This window comes from Astyanax mexicanus, chromosome 8 (genome assembly GCF_023375975.1).
Source record: "Astyanax mexicanus isolate ESR-SI-001 chromosome 8, AstMex3_surface, whole genome shotgun sequence".
NCBI lineage: Eukaryota > Metazoa > Chordata > Actinopteri > Characiformes > Acestrorhamphidae > Astyanax > Astyanax mexicanus.
This window is the reverse complement of record NC_064415.1, coordinates 19092991-19116574: the sequence shown is the minus strand read 5'-3', so window position 1 is coordinate 19116574 and position 23584 is coordinate 19092991. Positions and strand designations below refer to the sequence as shown.

Sequence of the window (23584 nt, the reverse complement as noted above, 5' to 3'; positions counted from 1 at the left end):
GGCGGGAGCTCTCCAGGAGGAGGGTTTCTGTTGTAATGGCTACATTCTGCACTATTAATGTACGGTCATAACACACTCTCAAACTGGTTTAATGAACATGACAATGAGTTCAGTGTTATTTACTGCCACTCCCACAGTCAACAGTTCTGACTACAATAGAAAACCTCTAAGATTGGGTAGAACTAAAGATTAACAGCATGAAAGTGTTCCTGAAAAATCTGCTATAGTTGTGTAAAGCAGTCATGTCAACAAGAACCAGAACCTCAAAAAGAAATGTTTACATTGTCTTGTGGAATCCAAGCAACCAAGAATTAAGGCTTTTGAGAGCAAACTCTAAATTAACAAAATCTTGCTAATAAATTATTCAGTGACAATTTATTGAAGGGTCTACAGTTTGGTTTTATGCACTAAAAGCAGTCGTCATTTCGTTTTTACATAACCATTTTCCAACCTCTCTTAATCCATCAGAATTAAACTGGCTGGTTGATGTGCTTCTTATTGGCTGTCTTTATTAGCTGAAACATTGTTTTTAATTCAGAATAATTGGGAAGGGCTATACTTTATTAGCAGACCGGGTGTAGGTAAGACTTTTGTGACATGATTTGGGCTGATTCACTTGGAGAGTGAGCTGTATTTTGATTTATAATGCATGCCAATTTTTGCTTGTTTTTGTCTAAAAAATCTTTTTAAGTATGGGCCATTTAATATACAGATAAGTTATTTTGTAAGCCAATTTTTGTTAGTCAGTTTGTATTTGTAATATATATACACACCTAGACTCAGTGGCCCCAAAACAGGTGTGAGCAGGTATGGAGGGTGAGAAGAGAAGAACATTGGGACACCTAATATCCCTTAATCTATGCTAAACACAGCCTATGCTAAATAATCTTTTCAAGGTATATGAGTTTTAGATACATGACCTGCAAAACCAAATCAGTCATAAAAAAAACATTATAATAGATTCCAATAAACTTAAGACAGTTCCTTTTACTTATTTTTTTCAGTGGTTGACATGAGTAAATGCCTTCGTGAAAGTGTGATCTGGTGTGAACTTATGAGAGGGTCCAACATTAAATTAAATTAGTCATTTAGAGCATTTATTTGCAGAAAATGAGAAACGGCTGAAATAACCCAAAAAGATTCAGAGCTTTCAGACCTTAGAAATACAAAGAAATCAAGTTCATATTCATAAAGTTTTAAGAGTTCAGTAATCAATATTTGGTGGAATAACCCTGGTTTTTAATCACAGTTTTCATGCATCTTGGCATGTTCTCCTCCACCAGTTTTACACACTGCTTTTGGATAACTTTATGGCACTTCCGGTGCAAAAATTTGCATATTGGTATAATACAGGATGTAATATTTAATTGCCAAATAAAGGACGTTCTGTGTTTTACAGGATGGGTGGCAACCCTGCCTAGTGGGCATGGGAGGGTGCAAGTGCAAGTAATGGGACACGGCCAGTGTGTGCATCTTCTTATCCTCTTCTTCCTTGTCAGGGCCACAGTGTGTCTGAAGCCTGTCTGGAATCATTGAGCACCTAACCCCCCCATTGATAAGAGTGCCAGTCCATCACAAGCTATCATACACATCATCATTATTTATTGACTCACACATTGGAACAATTTAGCATGGTTAAATCACCAACTGTGTGTGTGAGCTAATGGGTAAATAACTAATGTGGTAATGTGCTTTAACACCAGATATATAGCTGATATGTCATTGAGAAAGGCTCCTTGTGCGCTGAGGTGGCTGCTTCTTACTCCAGGTGTGTGTGTCTACCCTTACTACTCTAATCACTAGTGAGCGAGTATTCACTGGGGTAAATGTTTTGAGGGTTTCTGCTGTATGAACAGCATTAGTAAAGTGTGCATAATCTTAATTAAACCCACAGCACCAGACTCACGTGCTGCCATAACATTCACCTTGCCTCTTCTAAGCAGATGAAGAAACATTGACATCCACAAGGGGGCAGTATAGTCCTAGCACTTCCATTCAGAAGAGCTTACATAAGTTTGTTATGGAATTAATAATAGACCGTTTTGACTGTTTCTCATCTCATATTTGAGGGAAGCAAAATGCAAGTCAGTGAAAAAGATTGAAATCGTGTAGTTCTGCACTCTGGGGAATTTAAAGTAAGAGAAAGCTGAGGAAAAACCCAATAACTTCACATTCAAATCTGCAGCCTTACTAAACCTACATTTGTGAAATGAATAAAACATATGACAAACTGCTACGTGAATAATTTGTTAGTTTGTAATCAGAGCTACTTGCTTTCTTCACTTCCCTGCTGTCAGCAGAATCTTAGCATCTTTTCCTTTATGGGAAATCAGATTAACACAGAAAAACGCTGATTTTTTTTTTGTAGTTCAATTAAACACAAACACTTCAAGTCTGTTTATGCAAGAAAAATAATTTATTTGAATGTAACTTTTTTTAGCACATAGGCAAGACATAGCTGCTTGAAGAGCTCACAGCTACATATCCTTACTGCTGGAGAGAAATTCATAATATGCAGAATTTTTAATATATGTCTTTCCAATGATAAAATAACAAAAATAGAATTCCCAGTATCTTATCTTACTTTCCCTACTTTCCCCGACTGATATTTTTAAAGCTTTTTTTCTTCTTTCTCTTCTGGCTTTTTGTCCTCCAGAGAGACAGAGAACTCTGTGCTGATACTATAATTCTGTTATAGACATTTCATAATTATATCTGTTAATCTGTTAAAATTTGAGCTGTAGCTTAATTTTAATCATTATTTACAGATTGAGTCTTCTCATAGCTTTATCAATTATAGGGCCTGGTTGGAAAGCTACCTTGTCTTCCATAGCAACCAGATAGTCATTAGCAAACTGGTTTGGTCTTTGCCTACATTTGAGGGGTGAAAAAAAAACACGATTTATAAGATGCCAAGATGACGGAGTATCACTTTGATCTCTTTCTCTCGCTCTAATATTTATGCTCAGTTTACTGTGCTGTTTGGATGTATTTTTTGTGTGATCGCAGCAGAGATCCCTCTCTCCTCTTTGTGATGGAGAGAAGAGAGATAGAGGGGGAGATGGAGGGAGAAAAGAGGGAGAAACACTAAATCTTATAATCTTATAGTTTTCCATAGAGACCCAGTATATGTGCTGCATCCTACAGGGTTACAGTCTTAAAAATAAAGGAGCTTCTACTGCTTGACTGTGCAGTGCCACTTTTGGTTCCATGCTTGTAAGAGATGTGAAAGTTTGAAGGACCTATAAATGGGTAAGGAACCTTTGCATCAAGTGATGTTTATATTTTTCTTTATGGGAGCAAAAGTGGTTCCGCCATCCATTCCATGTGGTATCAGTATTCATAAAGAATCACCTTTATTTAAGAGTGTAGGTCACTGTGTTTATTTCCTTTAAAACACCAAATTCAATGTTTTGTGAAATGCAAAATTTCTCAATGTTACTATTAATCTTTGTGATAACACAGCACAGTTTAGAAACATGTCTGCTGCCTCTTTCTGGGTCTAAATGGTGTATATGTGTGTCCACTGATCTGTAACTGATGGATTCATGGTGGATTTGGATTCTGGAAATCACCAAGAACTATTGCTGCGTTTTATTTATGTCAGAAGTTGGATGTCGGAGCTGAGAATAATGTCGCCCACAACCAAACGGTGTTCCAGGTAAACATTTAGATAATTTTAAAGTATTTCAGTATATTTAAAAAAACAGAGACTTTTTAAATTAATCTTCCAATATAAGATGAGACACAGACTACGGAATAGGAATGTTCCATATTGTATTGTGCGCAATAATATCGCCAACATTTTTGAATATCGTGAACGATATTATACCCTGAAATATGGTGCCATATCACCCACCCCTAATTATCACATTACTTTTTTATTTTTGCTGTTTTTAGCAAAATAAAAATTCACACTGTTCTCATTTCCCATGATATATCAACTAGAAACAGATTATATCTGTCCAGTATCATTTATTTTACTTTAATCCTGGATATATGGAGATATTTGGAGTGCATTATTATTAGTATCATGACAATTTGAATCATTGACTTCTGTTACAAATCTGATCAAATTCTTGTATTTTTTAATATCTCAGTTAGGGGTGTGTCGTATTGTATCATATGCAATAATAAAATTTAATTTTCATTATTTTGCAGTAGTGTACTCTTAAAATATGTATTTTTTTATTCAGTATTTTGCCATATTGCCAAGAGCATCATTGTCGCAAAAATACCATAAAATATCCTGATATTATTTTAGGGCCATATTGCCCACCCCTACGACAGACACATGAATCCACCAGTTACACACAGAGACTAAATATGCTCTAAATATTTGCAAAGGCATTAACAGAAACATTGAGAATCACTAAATTTGAGGCAACAGCACTTTTACTGACCTCCATCCTGAGGGTTAATCCCAAATTCCACCCTGTTGGTATTAAATGGGTTAATTTGAAAACTTCAAAATGCTAAAAGGGCCTCTCTGACAATGTTCTTAAAATACATTAATCCTTTTTCGATGACAAATATTAGGCTACTGTTCTCTTTCACTTTCCAGCTCTACCCAACGTTCCCTCTCCCCCTTTCTTCTGGAAATTGCGAGAGTTTCATTGACCAAGGAGGAGTACAGCACAGAGTACACAAGAGTAATTGTGGATATAGTAGTAATCATAAAAAGAGTAAAAGAAACTCTGCATACTCCTACGGAAGTGCAATACCAAGGCATTTTAAAAACACAGAGGCTTCACGCCAGAGTACAAGTCAAACAAACACTGGTTGTCTTTTTTTTTCATTCACTAAATAGTTAAAACGAGCATCACTCACTATTATAATGTAATACTTTTGTCATTTTCTTGTTATATTTTTAGATGCTGTCAGAATACCTGAAAGACTGATATAAGAAAAGTGAATATTTGATCGTAGTCCTCAGTGTTCAGGAGAATCAGAACAGGTCTTTGCCGGGTGCGCTTCCACTCCTGGACTGCAGAGGGTGCTCTGGCTCAATAGCACCAGGTTTCATGATTCTGATTGCGAACCAGAGTTACGCAGCCACTCATGGGTGGGAGCATGGGAATGGAGGGAGAAAAAAACAACAACAAAAAAACAAAAACACAAGCAGTCTTGGAGTTCTTGGAATGGCTGCTCACCAAAACAGGATCATTCATCTTTGTGTCTCCAGAGGTCTGATCTTGAAACCAGACCAGGTCCGTTCATCACAGGTCACTTCCACAGTCCTCAAACAAAAACATTTTCCTGCACATTTCTGTCTGTACATGTGTCTTCTGAGAGTCTGCACATTTATTCCAACATACGGTTAAAACCTCCTCCTATCTCAGTGGCATGGACGGCGACCACGTGGACAAATAATACAAAATAAGAAAATAAAAATACAGAAAACTGTAGAGCATTGCTCCACCTTCCTGACATTCATAGGCCTTCACTGCTAGCTTGCCAGTACTGGAACAGAAGCAGCACATGCAGCCCTGATGCATAGTCTGAAATGGCATTAATGAGAGCGATAAATGCGTTGTGGGCATTGAGAGAACAGAGAGAATGCCCCCAGCCCAAAAACACACTGCAGCAGCTGCAGTTTCAGATCTGGGTTTGGGGTAGTTAGAACTCTTCTAGCCTGAGCAAAAACACTCATTTATCCATTTACTGGCCTTGGCAATGGCCTCCCCTACCTGATTCTTGAATTGTTTGAGTGTTATACAGTGCAGACTCTTCATAAAGAGCTTCTACACATAGTGGTAGCCAAACCGGGTCTCTTGAGTATCAAGAAACCTCTGAAAGATGTGCTGCACTGGACCCAAATCATGTTTGAATCAAACTTCCCTCTAGCTGGGCTAGTATTCTCTTTTTTTCTGTTTAGACCCCCTATAATTGCTTGGTTTGGCTTGTTTTTTTGTTATTTTACTGTGTGTATTGTATGCAGTACAAAAACATAGCATCACTACACACACACACTGCACAATTGCCAATGTTGGCAGTGTGTGAAGAGCTATAGATAGGGGGGGTCACAGTATTGGTGAAGTGTGCTGCATGGCGGTGGTCCATTTTGTAACTTTGATCCCTCTGTGCTGTGAACGCTCTCACAATAGGCAGTTTTAAAAGTAAAGTCACGTAAATGGATTTTTTTTTTTTTTGTCTTTAACCTATTTTATCAAATAATTTTGAATTTACACTTTAGCATATATATATTGTATATGTTTAGCTTTCTTTAGGTTAAATAAAAACCCATAAGACTTTCATATTCCCTTTCGTATCATTTCTGGGGAAAAACGACAGCAAACCAAAAAATACATCTTAATCTGTAAACTACTTCTTGTAATGAAAAAGTGCTTTGTTTTAAGGGGTACCAGGCTTTGCTTGTAACCTTTTATGGAATGTTTCTGTTTCTGAATGGACGCTCAGCTCAGTCTGCTCTGCTTTGTGTGTGATCTCAAGTCTCACACCTGCCTCAGTCCCGTATTCATTTTAAAAATGGGCTTTGCAGATTTCGGCCACATGCATTAGCTGGTGCCCCTTAATGTTTGTGTCGAGTATCAAAATGTTACCATTTCCATACGATTGTTCATGTACATGAACTTTCTCAGTGGCAGAATACAAGGCCATCCTAACTTACTGGTTTACACTGTTCAAGTGTCCCAACACTAGGTCCCATTCCTATGACATGGACAGAGCTCCACAGCAGCATGACATCAAGACAAAAAAGTGAGACCCCAGTGTTCCCACTGCAACAACTCCTGCGCCTCCTCAGCCAGACAGTGGGAGGTCCTGGGAAATGAAACCATATAGATGCGCAGTGGAGCTTTAACAGAAAACCAGCCGTAACAGATAGGATCCTGCATGTGGTTCTATACAAGATGAATCACTGGTCTGGTGGAGCCACTTTAGATGGGTCGGTTCCAGCAACGTCCGGATCCAACTGTGAGAACTCGGTGACGCGCCGAGCCAGAGGGTTCGTGCTCTTCAGCAGCTCCATGGCAGAGACCCGGGTTCCACTGCTTGACTTGCTGCTCTTCTTCTGAAGAAGAGCCATGAAGTTCTCGTTCCGAGAGCTCGACCTCGGGGTGCTTCCCAGGGTGAGCGTTCGAATGTCACTGCCGCTGCTCTTCACAGGTGAGACAAGACTCTGCCGGCTGCCAAATGAGTCCCCTGGTTCCTTACGGCCTAGGACCTTCCTCTTGGATCTAGGGAAGAAAAAGCCTGATTTTAGAAGTTTGCTGTTAAGAAACTGTTCAATAAAATAATTAAAGATACTAACAACACTGGGTTCCTGCGGTTCCTTAAAAAGTCTTAAAATATCTTAAATTAAAATCCAGGTAATTAAGGTCTTAAATTTACTGTAACTTTGCTGTAGGTTTTAAATCTTAGTCTGTGCGTTTAATGCCGTGGGCAAGCACAAGTTAGTTAGCTACGCTACTGAGGAGGGAACTAAGGTTAGCGGAGAGCTATCTAAAGTTATCCGGGAGATAACTTAGGTTAGCAGCGAGCTAGCTATCGTTACCGATGAGAGAACTGAAATTAGTGGAAAGTTAGCTAACTTTATGTCGGCTCTGTTCTGCATCACGATGGAACAAAATAAAAAAATATAGCAAATGGAAAACGTTAAATTTTGATTTCCAACACAATAAATAATTTTCTACCAAAGAAATTATGACTTCATTTTGGGTCTTAAATGATATTTATTGAGGTCTTAAAAATCATTAAATTTTCTTTTTAAAATGGTACCCTGCAACAATGCTTTTCCAATGTGCGGTACCTACACTAGTTGACTTTTTTTTGCTTTTTTCATCAGGCAAATTTTGTTGCTGATACCTTTTTTAGTATGTGCTCACTTGTGGTTCCTAGCCAGGAGGGTAGGTATAAGTAGGTATAGGTAGTAGTGCAGTTTGTAAAAGATAAATGATTTTCTTTGATTTTTAACAAACAGGAACTGCAATGTAGTACCTGTGTATGATGGTGAAAAGGTCCTCAGTTGTGTGAGTTGTAGGAGTTTGGACGAACACATCGTCATCTGTCTCTTCAGAGATGTGGAGTTCTGTTTTGTCGTTGGTGCTGTTGTTATCCACTGGAGATTCTGTGGATACATTATTAGACAGACAGCTGTAAATGAATGCCCATCACAATGAACGTAAAGCAGAATCCTTTTCTAAAGCCTTTTCATCTAAATCTAATTACAATAATATCAGGAATATATATATTTGTACAGTGACTCAGTTTGTGTACGTTTTTTTTTCTCTAATTTTTACCCCATTTTCTTACAATTTAGCTAGGACAATATCCCACCCATTCAGCTGCTACTTATCCGTTTATCCCTCATTACTGGTGATGTCACAACACAAGGAGGGCGAAGACTAGCACATGCCGCCTCCTCCTCTTTTTGAACATTGCTGAGTAGTGCAGTGACTCGGCTCCGATACATCAGCTCACAGACGCCTTGTGCTAATCGACATCACCCTAGGGAGTGCCATCTACCCACCTTAAGAGAGCAAGGCCAATTGTGTTCTCTCAGGGCTCCTAATGGCAAGCTACATGACTAGGATTCGAACCAGAGATCTCCTGATCATAGTGGCTGCGTTTTGGACTGCTAGACTGTTTGGCGCCTCTAATGTTGCCATTTTTGTGCATATCACCTCAGTGCATTTGACATGAGGCAACCAAGATGTGAATAAAGCGTAGACTGTCAGCCCTGGTTCTGTAAATGGATACAAACAAAGTGGCTCGGGCCGAGAAACACGACACTGTTCCAGCAAATCAACAAGAGGGGATGTTCGCTCACTGCATGACTTGTCACAAAGAGGTAGCCGAGAAACAGGCAGAAGAAAAGTAAAAGATCTGACGAAGAAAAGCTGAACAAAATTTCTTTGATCAGACCAGGAGAAGACACGGTGAAGATTCGCGTAAACACTGGTGACACGTTTAGATGGTGGAGAGAGCGCTAAGATGCATGACGAGGGATAAGGATGTTGCTCCATTCCTGCTGGATAGATGAGTAGCACTGCCTTTTTTAGTAAGTTTCATGATTTTTTTTTCTTTTTGCATAATTCTAATATCATGGTATTCATAAAACAATTGTAAAGGGTTTTATGACACTAAAATTAAAAGATTATTGTTTAATGCACGCAAATTTATTAATGTAGCGAAGCGTCTGAAAGAGCACTGTAAGGTGGGTTGTGTTTAAATTTGCTGTTGAGTTCAAACGCCAGCACAAGCAGCAACATTTCTCCAGAACCTCATATAGTGCATTCAATTTTAACATATAATAACTATTCTTTCCTTTATGCTTGTGCACATACCTTTGAGTGTCCGGAGTGCTTACCATAATAAATGGTGTATTTTGCAGGGTGTGTGGAACCATTTATGTCTTGTTTTAGGATATCTTACACAGGGATCAAACGGTCATGAAAAACCTGGAAAACTCATAGAATTTCAAAATAGCAATTTTCAGGGCTGGATATGTTTTGGAAAAATATGAATACCCAGACAGTATTAAAAAAGACGTGGAAATTTGCTGTACAAATCTTTGTATTTCCATCTATCGACGGAGAAAAGCTATTTTGAGCTAACAAATACGTCAGCTCAGGGTTAGTTCAGTGATTTAGCCTGACACAATGAAGCTGTCAGGATTTGACACACATTTTATTATTAAAGACTGTGTCAACACTGCTTATTTTTATTTTTTTTACCTTATACATTTTTGGCCTACTTTAATTAACTTTGATTATAGTTTTAGTTGATTTTTGTTTTTTTGTCCATGTCTGCACTGATGTTTTAAAGTCGTATGGTCATGACAATGTGCCTTGAAGGTATAGAAAAGTCATGGAAATGTATTGGGTAAAAAGTATATGATCCCTGCTTACAGATCTCCATGTGTAGAAGAATCTTCTGACAAGCACCTGATCAGAGTAAATGTGTATTTACTAGTTAAACATCTGGTATATAAAACCTTTCTATGAGCACTTAAATGCAGCCCAAGCTCTAAGCACAGGAACTGGTCCACTGTTGGCTTCACTTATGAGCACAAATATCTAAATTGCCTCTAGCCTCACAGGACAGAGGAGCTGAGTGGATAATGTTTATTTTAATGGCAACATCCCAGATACAGTCAGCAAAAACACAGTTGTTTAGTTTATTATATGTAGTTTGTTAGGGGCTGTTCAGAAGTCTAGAAGTCTTGCTGTAGGACTCTTATTGGTGTAGTGTTGTGGGCTGACTTGTGAATCTAAACCAAGTGTGCTATTAAAAGGAATTAAAAGTAAACAGTCAGCCTGTATGGTATGAATTCTAGCATGTGCTGAAACTGTTTTGGCATGTTGGCTTTGGGCTATGTTCTCTCCAGCATTTATTCTCTTGGTTTATTTACTTATGGAGTCTGGGGACCATATTGAAAAAGGAGGGGTAGAAGCCACGTGAGAGAGTGTGTGTATGTGTTGGAGAGTGTGTGTATGTGTTGGAGAGTGTGTGTGTGTGTGTGAGAGACCATGAGTGTGTCTGAGAGTGTGTGAGTAAATGTGTGAGAGTGCGTTTGTGAGAAAGTGTGAGAATGAGAGAGCGTGAGCATGTAAGAGAGTGAGCGAGTGAGATTTTGAGAGCATGTGAGAGTGAGCGTGTAAGAGAGTGAGGGTGTGAGAGTGAGCATGTGAAAGTGAGAGTTTGAGAGCATGTTTGAGAGTGAGCGTATGAGAGTGAGCATGTGTGAGAGAGTAAGTGTGTGTGAGAGTGAGCGCGTGTGAGAGTGAGCGCGTGTGAGAGTGAGATGTGTGAGTGTACAGAGATTAGCAGTACTTTGAACAAGCACCCTGATTTCAAAACAATGTAGAACATACCTGTTACTCCATCTGCAGCAAGAGCTGAATCATTAACATCATGATAAGATCCTGCATGTTTTGCTGCATCATCCTTTGCCACATTATGATTTCCAAGAGTGTCCAGATCTCCTAGATTTTCATGATGCAGGTTGCTGCTCTCAGGGATCCCAAAGGTCTCTTGGTCACTGGGGGTTTCCTGGTCCACCTCTTTAGAAATTGCCTCTACAATTTCAGTTAGTGGCGGACCTATGGGTGACTGAGAGCCACTGTCTGGAAGGAGAGTCTGTTTATCTGTATTCCCATTGGTTTGGACAGTAGTGGAAGGTAACAGAAGGACATTTGGTTTTTTGGGCACTGGTGGAGGTACCTTGGGTTTCTTCCTGTCCAGCTCAGCTAAGCAGGATATGGTCATTCGACTAGGTAGGGTCTTGCTCTTATCCTCTCTCTCTGGGCTGCTAGGAATGGTATAATCTTCCTCAATTGGGATTCCATGTTCAAGATCAAACTCAGGGAGAGGAGGTGGATAGCTGGGCAAATGATCTTGAGGGGTCACTGCAGATGGACTAACGGGTGACTGAGCTGGCCTTTTGGGTTTGGGCTTCCTTACCACCATGTAGATGTTACCTAGAGGCATGGGTCGGTCTACTGGGGAGGCCGGTGGAGATTCTTGGGTCTGAGGGGAAGATGAGGGAGATTTGAGGCTTAAGTTCATGGGTCGTTTAGGCAGTGGTGGCTTTACTGCAACTGGTGGTTTGGGTGGTTTAGAGCTGGAGGGGGTGATAGGAGGACTGAGATCACGACCTTGTTCTTCCTCTATGATGTCAGAGGAGCCATCAGGACTGTCCTCAAGTTCTGAGCGACTGACTGAACGAAGTCTGATGTTGCGTAGGTCTGTTGTAGTAACCATGGGTTGTGACGATTGACTGGGACTAAGTTTTCCTGGCTTGCTGGCTGTAGATGTGTCCGAGTGTCTCCGGCAAGCTTTAGGTTTGGGTTTCACAGAAGACAAGTCTATTTGAGAATTCACAGGTAGCTCGAAGGACAGACGAGACCGAGATTTGTTTTTTGGGGAAGTGGCTGGAAGTGAGGATTTTCTCTCTGGAATCTTTGGACGCATCTTGCATGCTGTTGGGGTGGGTGCACTTATGACAGAGCTTGTAATAGTTGGAGTGGGTGTTTCAGATTGACTCGAGTAGCCGCTGGATGGGGACATCAGGCATGGAGGTTTGAATGGAGAGACCTTTGTCTCAGCTTCAATGGAAAGTTGAGAAGGGGAAGTGGCTCGTGAGGTTTGCGGTGAATTCAAAGACTCTGAGCTTCCTCGCACTTTAATGCACTCTATCACCGTAGTACCTGTAGCTGTGCTAGAGCCTGATAATGAGCGATAAGGGTCATTGTTGGACTTCCACTCATTCAGTTGCCAGTGAGGAGGGAAGGCCAGGTCTGTTTCTCTGTCAGGAGGCTGAGAGGTATCAGAGGCTGTCTCCAAACTGCTGTGAGTCTCTTCCTCTGCTTTAGATGCCATGAGGAATTCGGGTTGAAACGTATCCTGGAGTTCATGATCTCGAGGAATGAAGAGGCTCTTGGGTCTACCTCCTCGGAAGTGCCCTTCTCCATGATGAGATCCAATCCCACCAGACTGTGACAAGTTTTTCATTAAGGACACACTGCGAACTGGAGGCGGTGGCTTCTTTTTGGGCTTCTTCAGCGAGATGCTGCGCGATCGTGATCTCAGTCGGCCCTCTGGGAAAAAGTCTGACCCTGTTGCAACTGATACATTGTCAGTGCTGGTGCTGTCTTCAGAGCTGTTGCTTGGGTAGAGCAGGGCATAGCTTTCACCTTCTCGCACCATAGTCACTGGTTCACCTGGACAGCAAATGTTGTCTGTTGAGCAGAGAGAACCAGAATCTGTTGGTGTGGAAAGGGAGCGCTCTCGGAACTTGAAAGCATTGGCACGTGCCGACCTTTTCTCTCTGTCATTCTTGTGGTTGGCACCTGGACTGATTGCTGTGCTCTGTGTCTCATTTCTCTTTCCTGGCATGGCATTGCCATGTGCGACTGTATATGCCCTGTGTCCAGATGGTTCTGAGATAGAGGTGAAGGAGCTTGAGTGTGATCCAGAACTCATAGACAGACCAGAGCTTGTGTGGGAAGGACACATGAGGCCACCACCACTGCCTGGTGCTAACATCCCAGGTTTGGACAGAGGTTGCTTAGGGACAGAATTTGGGGCCAGAGCATAGTTGTAAGAATCATTCCAGGAAGGAGAGAAGGTGGAACCTTTTGGGCCATTCCAGGAAGGGCTTGGGCACATAAGAGTGGCGTGATCCATCATGCCTGAGAGTTTCTTGGGGGATGATGGGACACTGTGCTCTAGGTCACTCTGGGTTTTCCGTAAGGGTACGTGTTGCTCTCCTGTGTTCTCTGTGGTGGGTTCCAGAGATCTGGGCTGTGAGGAGTCAGGAGAACAGGCACCTTGTATCAGATCAACGGCAAGAATCTTGCCATCACCTGAGGGGGAGAGAAAGCAGACTAAGCTTAAAACAAGACCAACCATTGACACATTTAAAGTATGTTTTATCTATTAGCATGCAGGTTTCTTATGTTTCAAAGAAATGTTTTTCCCACACCTTCTCCCAAATATCCCACAAAACATCTATTTTATAGTAACAAGGAAAGACACATCATGGCCCAATGACCTGTCCTTTCCTGGTTACATCCCCTTTCTTTCAGTCCCTATCAAAACGTGTGTTCTAACTTCCTGTTCGTCACCTTGGCAGTGCAGCGTGACATCGGGGCCTGCGATCACACTCCTCGGGCGGCGGACGGTCTTTGGGTTGACCGCCGGCTCAGTTCTAAAGGGGGCCTGGAGTTCGCTGGCGTGCTTATCAAAGCTCTGGCCTGAGGCAAGACACGAGATACCACTCCTCAGTCTGAGTAACAGACTTCTGACAAAAAATATCTTAGTGTGAAAATTAACAATCTAAGGTGTTAATGAATCATACGGTTAGAGAGACTGTAAATTACCAGTGAAGATATCTGGCCTTCGTCATCACAAGGCTTAATTTGTGTCATGGGAAAAAAAATAAAACTATCCTGTATGTAACTATAGCTTACATAAAGTACATTTTTGAGACAGCTGTAACATCTCGTGCATGTGCAACAGATAGATCTGATTCTTGTACAGGAATCCACTTGTACCACTAGGACGAAGCAATGGCCAGCATGAGATGGAAGAGTACTGGTGAACAGAGATGCCTGGTAGATCTTAGAAAATGGAAAGATATAGTGAACAGCTCTACTTAAAGTGAATGAAGATAACCAGGGCTGCCATGATAATTGTCATCAATTTATCGTACAATATTTCTTCCTTGCCTGTTTATTTACATAAGAATGAACTTTACCAATATTTTAGACAGTCTGTTTTGTTCACACTTTGTGCTCTCTGATGGAGGTGGGGCTTGAGTCTTTGATACATTGTATAAGGGAGAAATAAATCATCTGTATTTTTTGTTCTTTGTAAAACAGTGGCAATGAAAAATGGAAAAAAGTAATAGTTCATCTAAAACATAACTACCCCATTCAGTTTTCCATGCTTGGAGAGGGACATTTGTTGACAGTAGGCTTTTACAAAGGTTTTCTTTTGTGTGTGTGTGTGTGTGTGTGTGACATTTAAACAAAACATATTAATATGACAGCACAAAATGGTAAAACCTTACAGATAGCCTAACTCCCTATATAATCAAAGAGATGGTGCCATTCTTATATATGTGGCATTAATTGGTCTTTAAATGACAATAATATTGTTTATCATAAATATATTTGATTTTTTGAAAAATATTTATCATCACAGGCCTAAAGACAAACTACAAATTTTAGTTTAGTCTGACAGTTAACCTGTTCCTGCCTGCCAACTTAAACTTTTCTGTTATTAACAGACTGAGGTAGTAGTGTGTGTGCAGATGGTAACGTTATGAAAAAATGCTTTAGAATGTTCACTAGTGTCACAATGATGTAGCGAGTTGACCATTATGTGCAAATTAAGCCTCGCTCTCGCTACATTCGTATTCATTACACAAATGCCCTCCTTCAGCTCTCACAGAAAACGCTTCTCAGAAAATGCCCAGGGAAATCTCATTACCTCCCAACACAGGCGCTCGTTTCATTCATGAAAACGCCAAGAATAAGAAGGTAAAAACAAAGCCTCTCCCTCCTTCTCCACTGCATTCAGCCATGCACCTTCTTCGTCACTGTCTGTCTGACTGCCCACCACTCCTCCCCACTACCTCCACCACCACCACCACTACCCTTCGACGCAGCTTTCTCTGTTCCTCCTCACAAACTAAGGAGGAAGAGCTGGGCGTTGCCATGGCAACAGCTACCTGTTCATTATCTTTGGCGGGCACGAGCGGACTGGCATCTCTTTGGGAAATAGCTGCCCGAGCATGGTGTTAACTGTGTTTACAGTCCTGACCTACTCTACTGCACTGAACCCAGAGAAGGGTGAGGGGAACAGCTAGCCGAAGCCAGGGAAGAACCGAGGACTAGAGGAGAAAAAGCAAGGATAGAAAAGAGAGGAGCTCGGACAGAGAGAAAGAGGAAGACTGCAGGAGAGAATGAGCGTACCGGTGCTGTGACCACGGAAGAGGTGATGTTTGACTAAAACAGTGTGACAGCTTGAGAGAGTTGGGAGGTACTCAGGGGTAAAGACTGTCACAGTGCCCATATGAGTGGAAATCAGGAGGAGGTTTGGCATGTGGGGCACGTTATATCACCCAGACTGGGCAACTCAAGGTTAACCATGAAAACACAAATATGAAATGCGACAGGGAAACAATGTGAGGAAAAGCTGATCTGATGTAGGAAATCCTAAAATGTCTGACCCTGCCTGCCTGGACCTCAGTTTAGACGTGTTCAATCTACAATACAAACCACAATTTTAAATGAAAGTCAAGTAAATTTACAGCTTCCTTCCATTCAACTGAACTCATTCTGTCTGAGAGTTGGAAAGATGCGGAAGGTTTGAATACACATCATTTAATAAGACATTTTAAAATCATAATCACTGGTAAAGTTCAGTTTAATACACCTTCTATACAATTCTGTAAATTTAGCTAAATCATAATAATAAGGATACCAGTAATTCTGGGCCAGTAGAGATTATAGGACAATACAGTGAAATTAACCAGCAACAATAACAATATATAAGAGCTTTAGGTATTAATGTGTATTAGGGTTGCACGATATTGGGGAAAAACAATCAATATTGTGATATCTTGTTCTTCTGAAATACAGCTCTGTAAAAAATTGAGAGACCACTTCAGTTTCTGAATCACTTTCCCTGATTTTGCTATTTATAGGTTTATGTTTGAGTAAAATGAACATTGTTGTTTTATTCTATAAACTACAGACAACATTTCTCCCAAATTCCAAATAAAAATATTGTCATTTATTTGCAGGAAATGAAAAATGGCTGAAATAACAAAAATATGCAGAGCTTTCAGACCTCAAATAATGCAAAGAAAACAAGTTCATATTCATGAAAGTTTTAAGAGTTCAGAAATCAATATGGTGGTATCTTGGAATTTCTTACTTTTCCAGAGCTGTATATTATAATATAATAAATCCAGAAAGTGATCCAGCATATTTCTATAATAATAATGGCCTTTGTGTATCTATGACTGGAGTAAAAATAAATGATACTGGGCTGATATGATCTGTCTCTGGTAAATACTATAAATCAAGGAAAATGAGAAAATTAGAAAGTTTTCTTTTGTATAAACCAAGTTGTAACATGACATATAGTTTAATTTGCCTAATTTGACCATTTACATTCTGCAGTGTGATTATTGTACATGTGCACAGTTACAATGATGATGCTGAAACAATATACTATGCAGCCCTAATGTCTCTCATATCAATTTTCACTGTCTAGTTCCTCTCCAATCAGAATGATCACTGACAACTTGATTAAGATTTCACAGTAGAGAGAAGAAGCAGGACATGTTCAGTATGTGTTACCTGTAATGTCGATGGGGACAAGGTGTGCAGGAGTGTGTCGCCCAGTGAGGTGCCAGCGAGGTTTCTCTGCTACAGGAGGCCCGACTGAAGAGTTCCAGCCAAGGAGGGCACGATCTGAGCCACAGGCAGCTGGGTCCTGAGCCCGGATCCCTACTGATGTCCCCTCATCCTCACACACTTGTTTATTGGCAGGCTGGAGCGAGAAAATATGAGAACTGCAGTTCAGCTTAAGTGTGTGATTTTTTCTTTCTCATTAGTATTTAAAATGCAAGTTTATATACATTCATTAATGATGCATGAATTTCCAGGCTGTAATGCTGGAAGGGTGACAGTTAAGAGTTACTAAAGTGTGACAGAAATCTTAATTTTTTCGGGTGCTCATAAACTTTTAAAGTTCTAGGTAAACTTACTTGTTATTTTCTCAAAAATGCCAGACATAAATAAATATGCAACATGCAAAAGCTGCTAGGATCAGATATTTGTAAGCTTTGGGGAATTATTAGAGAATGACAGACTCCATTTCTGGAACCAAGCTCACAAATAAAAAAGTTCTTTCCAATCATGGCACAGATTAACCATTTTTGCTTCCAGAAATCCTCCCCCTAAGAATTGGAACAACTCTTCAATAACCCAAAACGGATATATAGCAGTTAATTCCTCTGTAATGGGGAGCTGGAATGAGCTTTTATTAGCTTTCATTTTTCTGTTCCACCTTAAATGCTGCCCACACTGATAAAAGTACCAATTGGTTTTATATAATATTCAGAAATAAAAGCTTAAAACAGATCACTCTGAGTTTAATATATCTATATAATATATAAGTTTCACTTTCTGAACTAAATTACTGAAATTAAAGTTTCTTTTCAAATATATATATATATATATATTTTTTTTTTTTGAGATGCACTAGTATTTTTTCTTGACACAATAATATACAGGTTTAAAAGTGCATTAAAAGAGTGAATAGTTACCAGGAAGACAAACTCGGGCTTCTTGTTGTTGAGTGAGGAAGGCGACAGGCCGAGCGTGGTGGAGGTGTCCTCTGAGCTCTGAGAGGAGGGGTGCCGGAATGTCTGCCCAGTTACCCTGTTATCATACAGCTGCTCCTCAAAGTCTGCACACAAACAAGCAAGACCAGCTAGCATTAGCTTTAGCACATGCTTAGTCTTCTTCCATAGAGAAACTTTTTAAGATTAGGCTCAGTGTATAGCAGTACCTCTCTTTCTTTTTCTTTAAGAAAAAAACCCTGAGGTACTTGTAAACAGTATGAATACCATTTCACTCATTCCAGTACATCCTATTAAGAGTCCTCCACCCCCGTCCCTGTGGCCATTCAAATCCCCAAAACACTCTTTCAGTCCCCCCTAACCACACCATGTGCTCACACACACACACACACACCCCCACACACTCAAACCCAACTTTTCCCTCCCTCCTGCTCCCTCCACGTTAAACCTCAGACAGCTGTGTGTGTGTGTGTGTGTTGTGAGCAGTGAACTTGATCCGTCTGAGCAGAACAGGGATGCCGCAATCTTAGAGTTGTGTTGCCTAGCAATGGCGGCTGCTCCAAGACAATGGTATGCCTCTTGAGTCAACAATAGCCCCCAACCCTAAGCCCCCCAGGCAAGCCCCCCGGTGCAGGGCCATCCACACACACACTCCGTCAGCGTCGGGAAAGCACTGCAGCCCCAGACTCTGCTACAACACTGCCAGAAGCAACAGTAGGACAAACACTGAACCACTTAGAAGATATCAGATGTAGCATGTTGCTCACGCAGTTATCTACTCACTGATACATGCATGCACTGTATTATAGCTAAATGCTAAATGTCATTAACTAGGGTATTGTTGCAATATTTGTTTAAAGAAACTACAACAGAAACTACTAATAGTTATTCTGAAGTTAATCACTAAAAAGTGTAGAACATTAGCATAGGTCAGGTTACAGATTCTTGTAGTTTTAAGAGTTAAAATTATTTAAATCTGAGTGAATCAGTGTTTGCAAACAACCATGTAGCAGATTTCAACTAAAATACCCTCACAAGTTGGATTTTTTTATTCTGAAAGCCAAGACATCCTTAACTAACCGCTCACGAAAAAAAACCCAAAAGTTCGGATTACAAGATGGAACATCTGATGGAAAATCTGATGAAATTCATGTATTTTTAATATCTCAATAAGGGGTGTGCCATATCAAATTATGAAATTTAATTTTCTTTTTGTTGCAGTAGAGTATTTGTAAAATATATTTTTTCTTTTGTCATATAGCCAAGCGTATCGTTATCACAAAAATACTGTGAAATAACGCAATTTTATTTTAGGGTCATATCGCCCACCTCTAGTGCCGATATGTATATGCATATGTATATAAATATTTTGCTGTTTTTTGTGTCAGTGACAATATGCAGAATTTTTTGTTTTCTTTTATATTAGAACTGTGATCAATATCATTTTTTCACTCTGGTAAAATTAGAGATTTTAAGATTGTATAAAACAATGCATGAATCATAAGTACAATTTTTGTTCTAATTCCTTACTAAAAAAAAAAATCTCAGATTAGCACTCACTCTTGGATGCACCAACCTTGATGATCTGAACCAGCACAGCTGACCTCCCTCACGAGCAGTGTATAACAGCTCCACAGTGGCAGTGGTGATAATAAGTGTCTGTACACATAGTAGCCCTTCCATTACAACAGCTGTCTAACAAGACCCAACTGCTCCATCCAGCAGCCTCCAGGCTCTGCATTCCACCACAAACCCCCTCTAATCCCCTTTTAATGAATACAAGTACCCTAATCACTACAAACCTTCTCTTCCATTTCAGCTACAAGCTCTGGACTTAGTTTTCACCAATTTACAGGGTTTTGTAAGGTTTCACAGGGCAGACTGCAGATGTTCTGCTGGGGTTAGTGCACCAACCCCACTTTTTGTCCATATCTGGTATTTGTCACTGTGTAATATAGGTGATAAAGAGCACAACTGTATTACAAGTGATGTTTTTCTTTATCAGGGCCAATTAAATGAAATACACATAATACTCATTTACTGAAATGAAAATGTAGTCTGTTGTGTTATGTCAACAAGGATTAAAAAAAAAACATAAAATGTATAAATATTTAAACCTACCAGTCATGCTGAAGCTATTAGAAATGTTGGGTACCACTTTAAAATAAGACTACCTTTATAAAGGGTTTATAAATGGTTTACAATTAGTTTATTAATGGTTACTAATTAATGCCTTAAAAATCATTATTAATCAGTTAATACACATTCGTAGAAAGGGCAATAATGACCTGTTGTTTGCCAAATATTGAACCCACAGCCATCTGTATTGTTGCCCTTTCTAATTATGTGTTATAACTGATTATTAATGATTTTTAAGGCATTTACAACCTAATTAGTAACCATTAATACACTAATTGTAAACCATTTATAAACCCTTTATAAAGGAAGTCTTATTTTAAAGTGGTACCAAATGTTGTAGCTTGGATTGTTTTTAAATGATCTATGATGACAGCCAAATGGACGCTATATTTTCATTTGCAGCACTAGTTAGATCATTTTATTTTGAGTAACTTATATTCTAGAGTGACTGGAGTAACTAATAATACAATTTTACAATAATTGTTGTTAGAATGCAGTGTTATTTTTTTTTTTTGCCCAAAGATTCCTGTTGGTAAATGGTGTACTTTCCCGTGCCCGATGCTTGTTCAGCAGCATTTCTATATTATACACAGGATGAAAGGAAGTAGGACATACCCATATAACACCTGTTTATTGTTTTCTAAAACTCTACAGAAATTTTATATATGTACCTATCATAAACAGCTCTGTAAAAATTAAGAGGCCACTTTAGTTTCTAAATTAGTTCCTCTGATTGTTCTATTTATAGGTATATAAGTAAAATGAACATATATATATATATATATATATATATATATGAGTAAAATAAACATAGTTGTTTTATTCTATAAACTACAGAAAACATTTCTCCCAAATTCCAAATAAAAATATTGTCATTTAGAGCATTAGGTCATTTAGAACTTTTTTCTCTCCTGGTAAAAAAATTCAAGCAGTTCAGCTTGGTTTGATGGTTTGTGATCATCCATCTTCCTCTTGATTAGATTCCAGAGGTTTTCAATTTGGGAAAATCAAAGACACTCATCATTTTTAAGTGATCTCTTATTTTTGTATAAGTACAAACATACCACCCCAATCATTCAAAAAATCTATAAAATGACAATTTTACAGGCCTGCATGACCTTTTATGGAAGCCCACATTTTTAACATTTTATTTCAGGTCATTTTTGAGCATTTCTATCTGTCTTTATATGATGAATTTTAGTCACAATGTTAAAGAATAAGATTAAACAATAATGCCAAAAAGTTAAAACCTAGCAAAAAATTGGATAAGGTTTTTGTGAGACAGTAATGATATAGTGCTCTGATAATAAAACACAAATTTGTTGCATTAATTTTGTCTGAGCACGTCTCACAAAAAAACTGTAGGATTTATAACGTGCTTTAAAATCTTGTAGAATTGCATGGGGTCTATAATATAAAACTAATCACTAAATCAATAACTAAGTCAGTTAATGTGTACAAAAGCAGGGAGTCAATTAAAATGTGCAGGGGAGAAACACTGCTATATTGAGAATCACTGCTATAATGCAACTATATACAGCACCTCTGAACTTTTAAAGAGAACAAACACAAGTGTATAAAAAAACTTGAAGAATAAGCAATTTTGCACCAACTTTGACTAAAATACAGCATTGAATTATTGTGGAATAGTCACATCTTAAAAAATCTATTTCTTTTAGACTATTGATAATGGCAGAGTACATCCCAGCATGCATAAATACACTATTCAGACAGACAGCATGAACTCACCACTAGTCACCACATACAGGCGTCTGTGTGAAAAGGAAGAGCTGGCACTGAAGACCTTCCAGCCCTCTTCAAAGGAGATGTTGCGAAAGAGAACAGTAGCTGCTCTAAAGTGTTTGCATGCATATGTGTGTGTTTTCACGTGTGCACGTGCACGTATGTGAAGGTATTTTGGACACACCCTCCGCTTCATTCCTAACCTGCCTTCAGCCACTCAGCTGCTGAACTCCGCTAGGACACAAACATCTCCATTCCGATCAGCCAATCAGGGGGCTCGTGCAGACACGCAGCCAGCCACTCATGCGTGAGAGTCCCACAGCAGCCATGAATAACCTCAAAGCATCTCCCCTAACAAGATGCACCCCCGAAAGCAAGCCATTTATTAAATATGGGTCAGTCCTTTTCTTGTGTATCCACAGAAGAAACAGGAGCGCAGGAGAGAAACAATGCCTCTTTTCTTGTTCATGGTCATTCTGTTGGGCCCTGTTTTGTTTTTCTCTTTGCCTCTTTTCTCTCTGGCCCTTGTTCATGATTGAACATTCACAATTGATGAGCATTACAGAAGGGGGTGAACTGGCCGGTCAGGGAAAAAGACAAATTGGAACAAGTTTCTGCTGGATTCTTGGGTTCATTCACACAAGAAATTTATTTGTTTATGGGAAATTTTATTCAGACTAATCTCTAACTGCTCTGTATCATCAGTCTAAGAACAAAACCTTGTGTCCCTAAAATGACGAGAAGCTAAAAAAACAATCTAAGCTTAAAATAAAAATCAATGTGAAGAGATTTTAACCCAATTTTGGAGCTCTGCTATTGGCCCATACATCATAAAAAAAAATTATTGATATCGTTTTCACAATAAAAACATTGAAAGAACTGCAACATCATCATGAATAACAGCAAATGCAAACTGTATTATCCATGTGCAACAACAGAGGGAGCTTGTCATGCTGCAAACTGTGCTCACGTGACAAAACAAAGCTGGAGGCAGAGCGAGGCAGAGATCCACAGTGCCCAAAAACCTTCAAGAAGTCCTAAGACTTATACAGTTGATAATACTTGCCTTACTGTGTGTGTACATATACAGCTCTGAAAAAAATAAGCCATTAAACTAAGCAGAACTGCTTGAATTTTTGCACCAGAAGTGGCATAAAGTTATCCAAAAGCAGTGTGTAAGACTGGTGGAGGAGAACATGCCAAGATGCATGACAACTGGGATTAAAAACCAGGGTTATTCCACCAAGTATAGATTTCTAAACTCTTAAAACTTTATGAATATGAACTTGTTTTATTTGTATTATTTGAGATCTGAAAGCTCTATTTTTTTGTTATTTCAGCCATTTCACATTTTCTACAAATAAATGCTCTAAATGACAATATTTTTATTTGGAATTTGGGAGAAATATTGTTTGTAGTTTATAGAATAAAACAACAATGTTCATTTTACTCAAACATAAACTATAAATAGCAAAATCAGAGAAACTGATTCAGAAACTTGAAGCGGTCTCTTAATTTTTTCCAGAGCTGTATTGTCCCTTTAAAATCATATTACCTTATACTATAGCATCTTGTAGAAAGGAAAAATTAGGTGTCCGTCATTCATTAAATTGAATCCTATATTAATCGTCATCATGGTAAAATTAATTAATTAATTAATTGTGATATTGATTCATTTCAGATATATGGGACAAAAATGGAAAACTTATTAAATACAATCTCTTGATTCCAAACCTGTCAAGATCACAAGCCCTTACAGTCCATTAATAAATCTAGCCCACAGCACAGTATGGAAAAAATTTGATTCTGCTGTCTCTACTGTCTAGGAAAGACATTTTAAAAGTAAAGTGTTTA

The 23584-nt window shown here is 39.1% G+C and overlaps 1 protein-coding gene across 5 annotated transcripts in view; it reads right to left on the bottom strand.

The window, feature by feature from the left end:
• Window positions 1–5941: 5941 nt before the first annotated feature.
• Window positions 5942–23584, bottom strand: part of nhsl2 (NHS-like 2) — a 155536-nt gene continuing 137893 nt past the window's right edge. For 4 of the 5 annotated variants that reach the window (XM_022678455.2, XM_007242016.4, XM_007242018.4 and 1 more), the window contains exons 3-8: window positions 17813–17955; window positions 16842–17034; window positions 13593–13721; window positions 10839–13331; window positions 7960–8089; window positions 5942–7199 (exon numbers count right to left, since the gene is read on the bottom strand). In XM_022678455.2, the coding sequence (XP_022534176.1) occupies window positions 6878–7199; window positions 7960–8089; window positions 10839–13331; window positions 13593–13721; window positions 16842–17034; window positions 17813–17955 (3410 nt within the window). In that variant the 3' untranslated portion in view covers window positions 5942–6877. The remainder of the gene's footprint in view (window positions 7200–7959; window positions 8090–10838; window positions 13332–13592; window positions 13722–16841; window positions 17035–17812; window positions 17956–23584) is intronic. The other variant, XM_022678457.2, reaches the window with a different exon arrangement.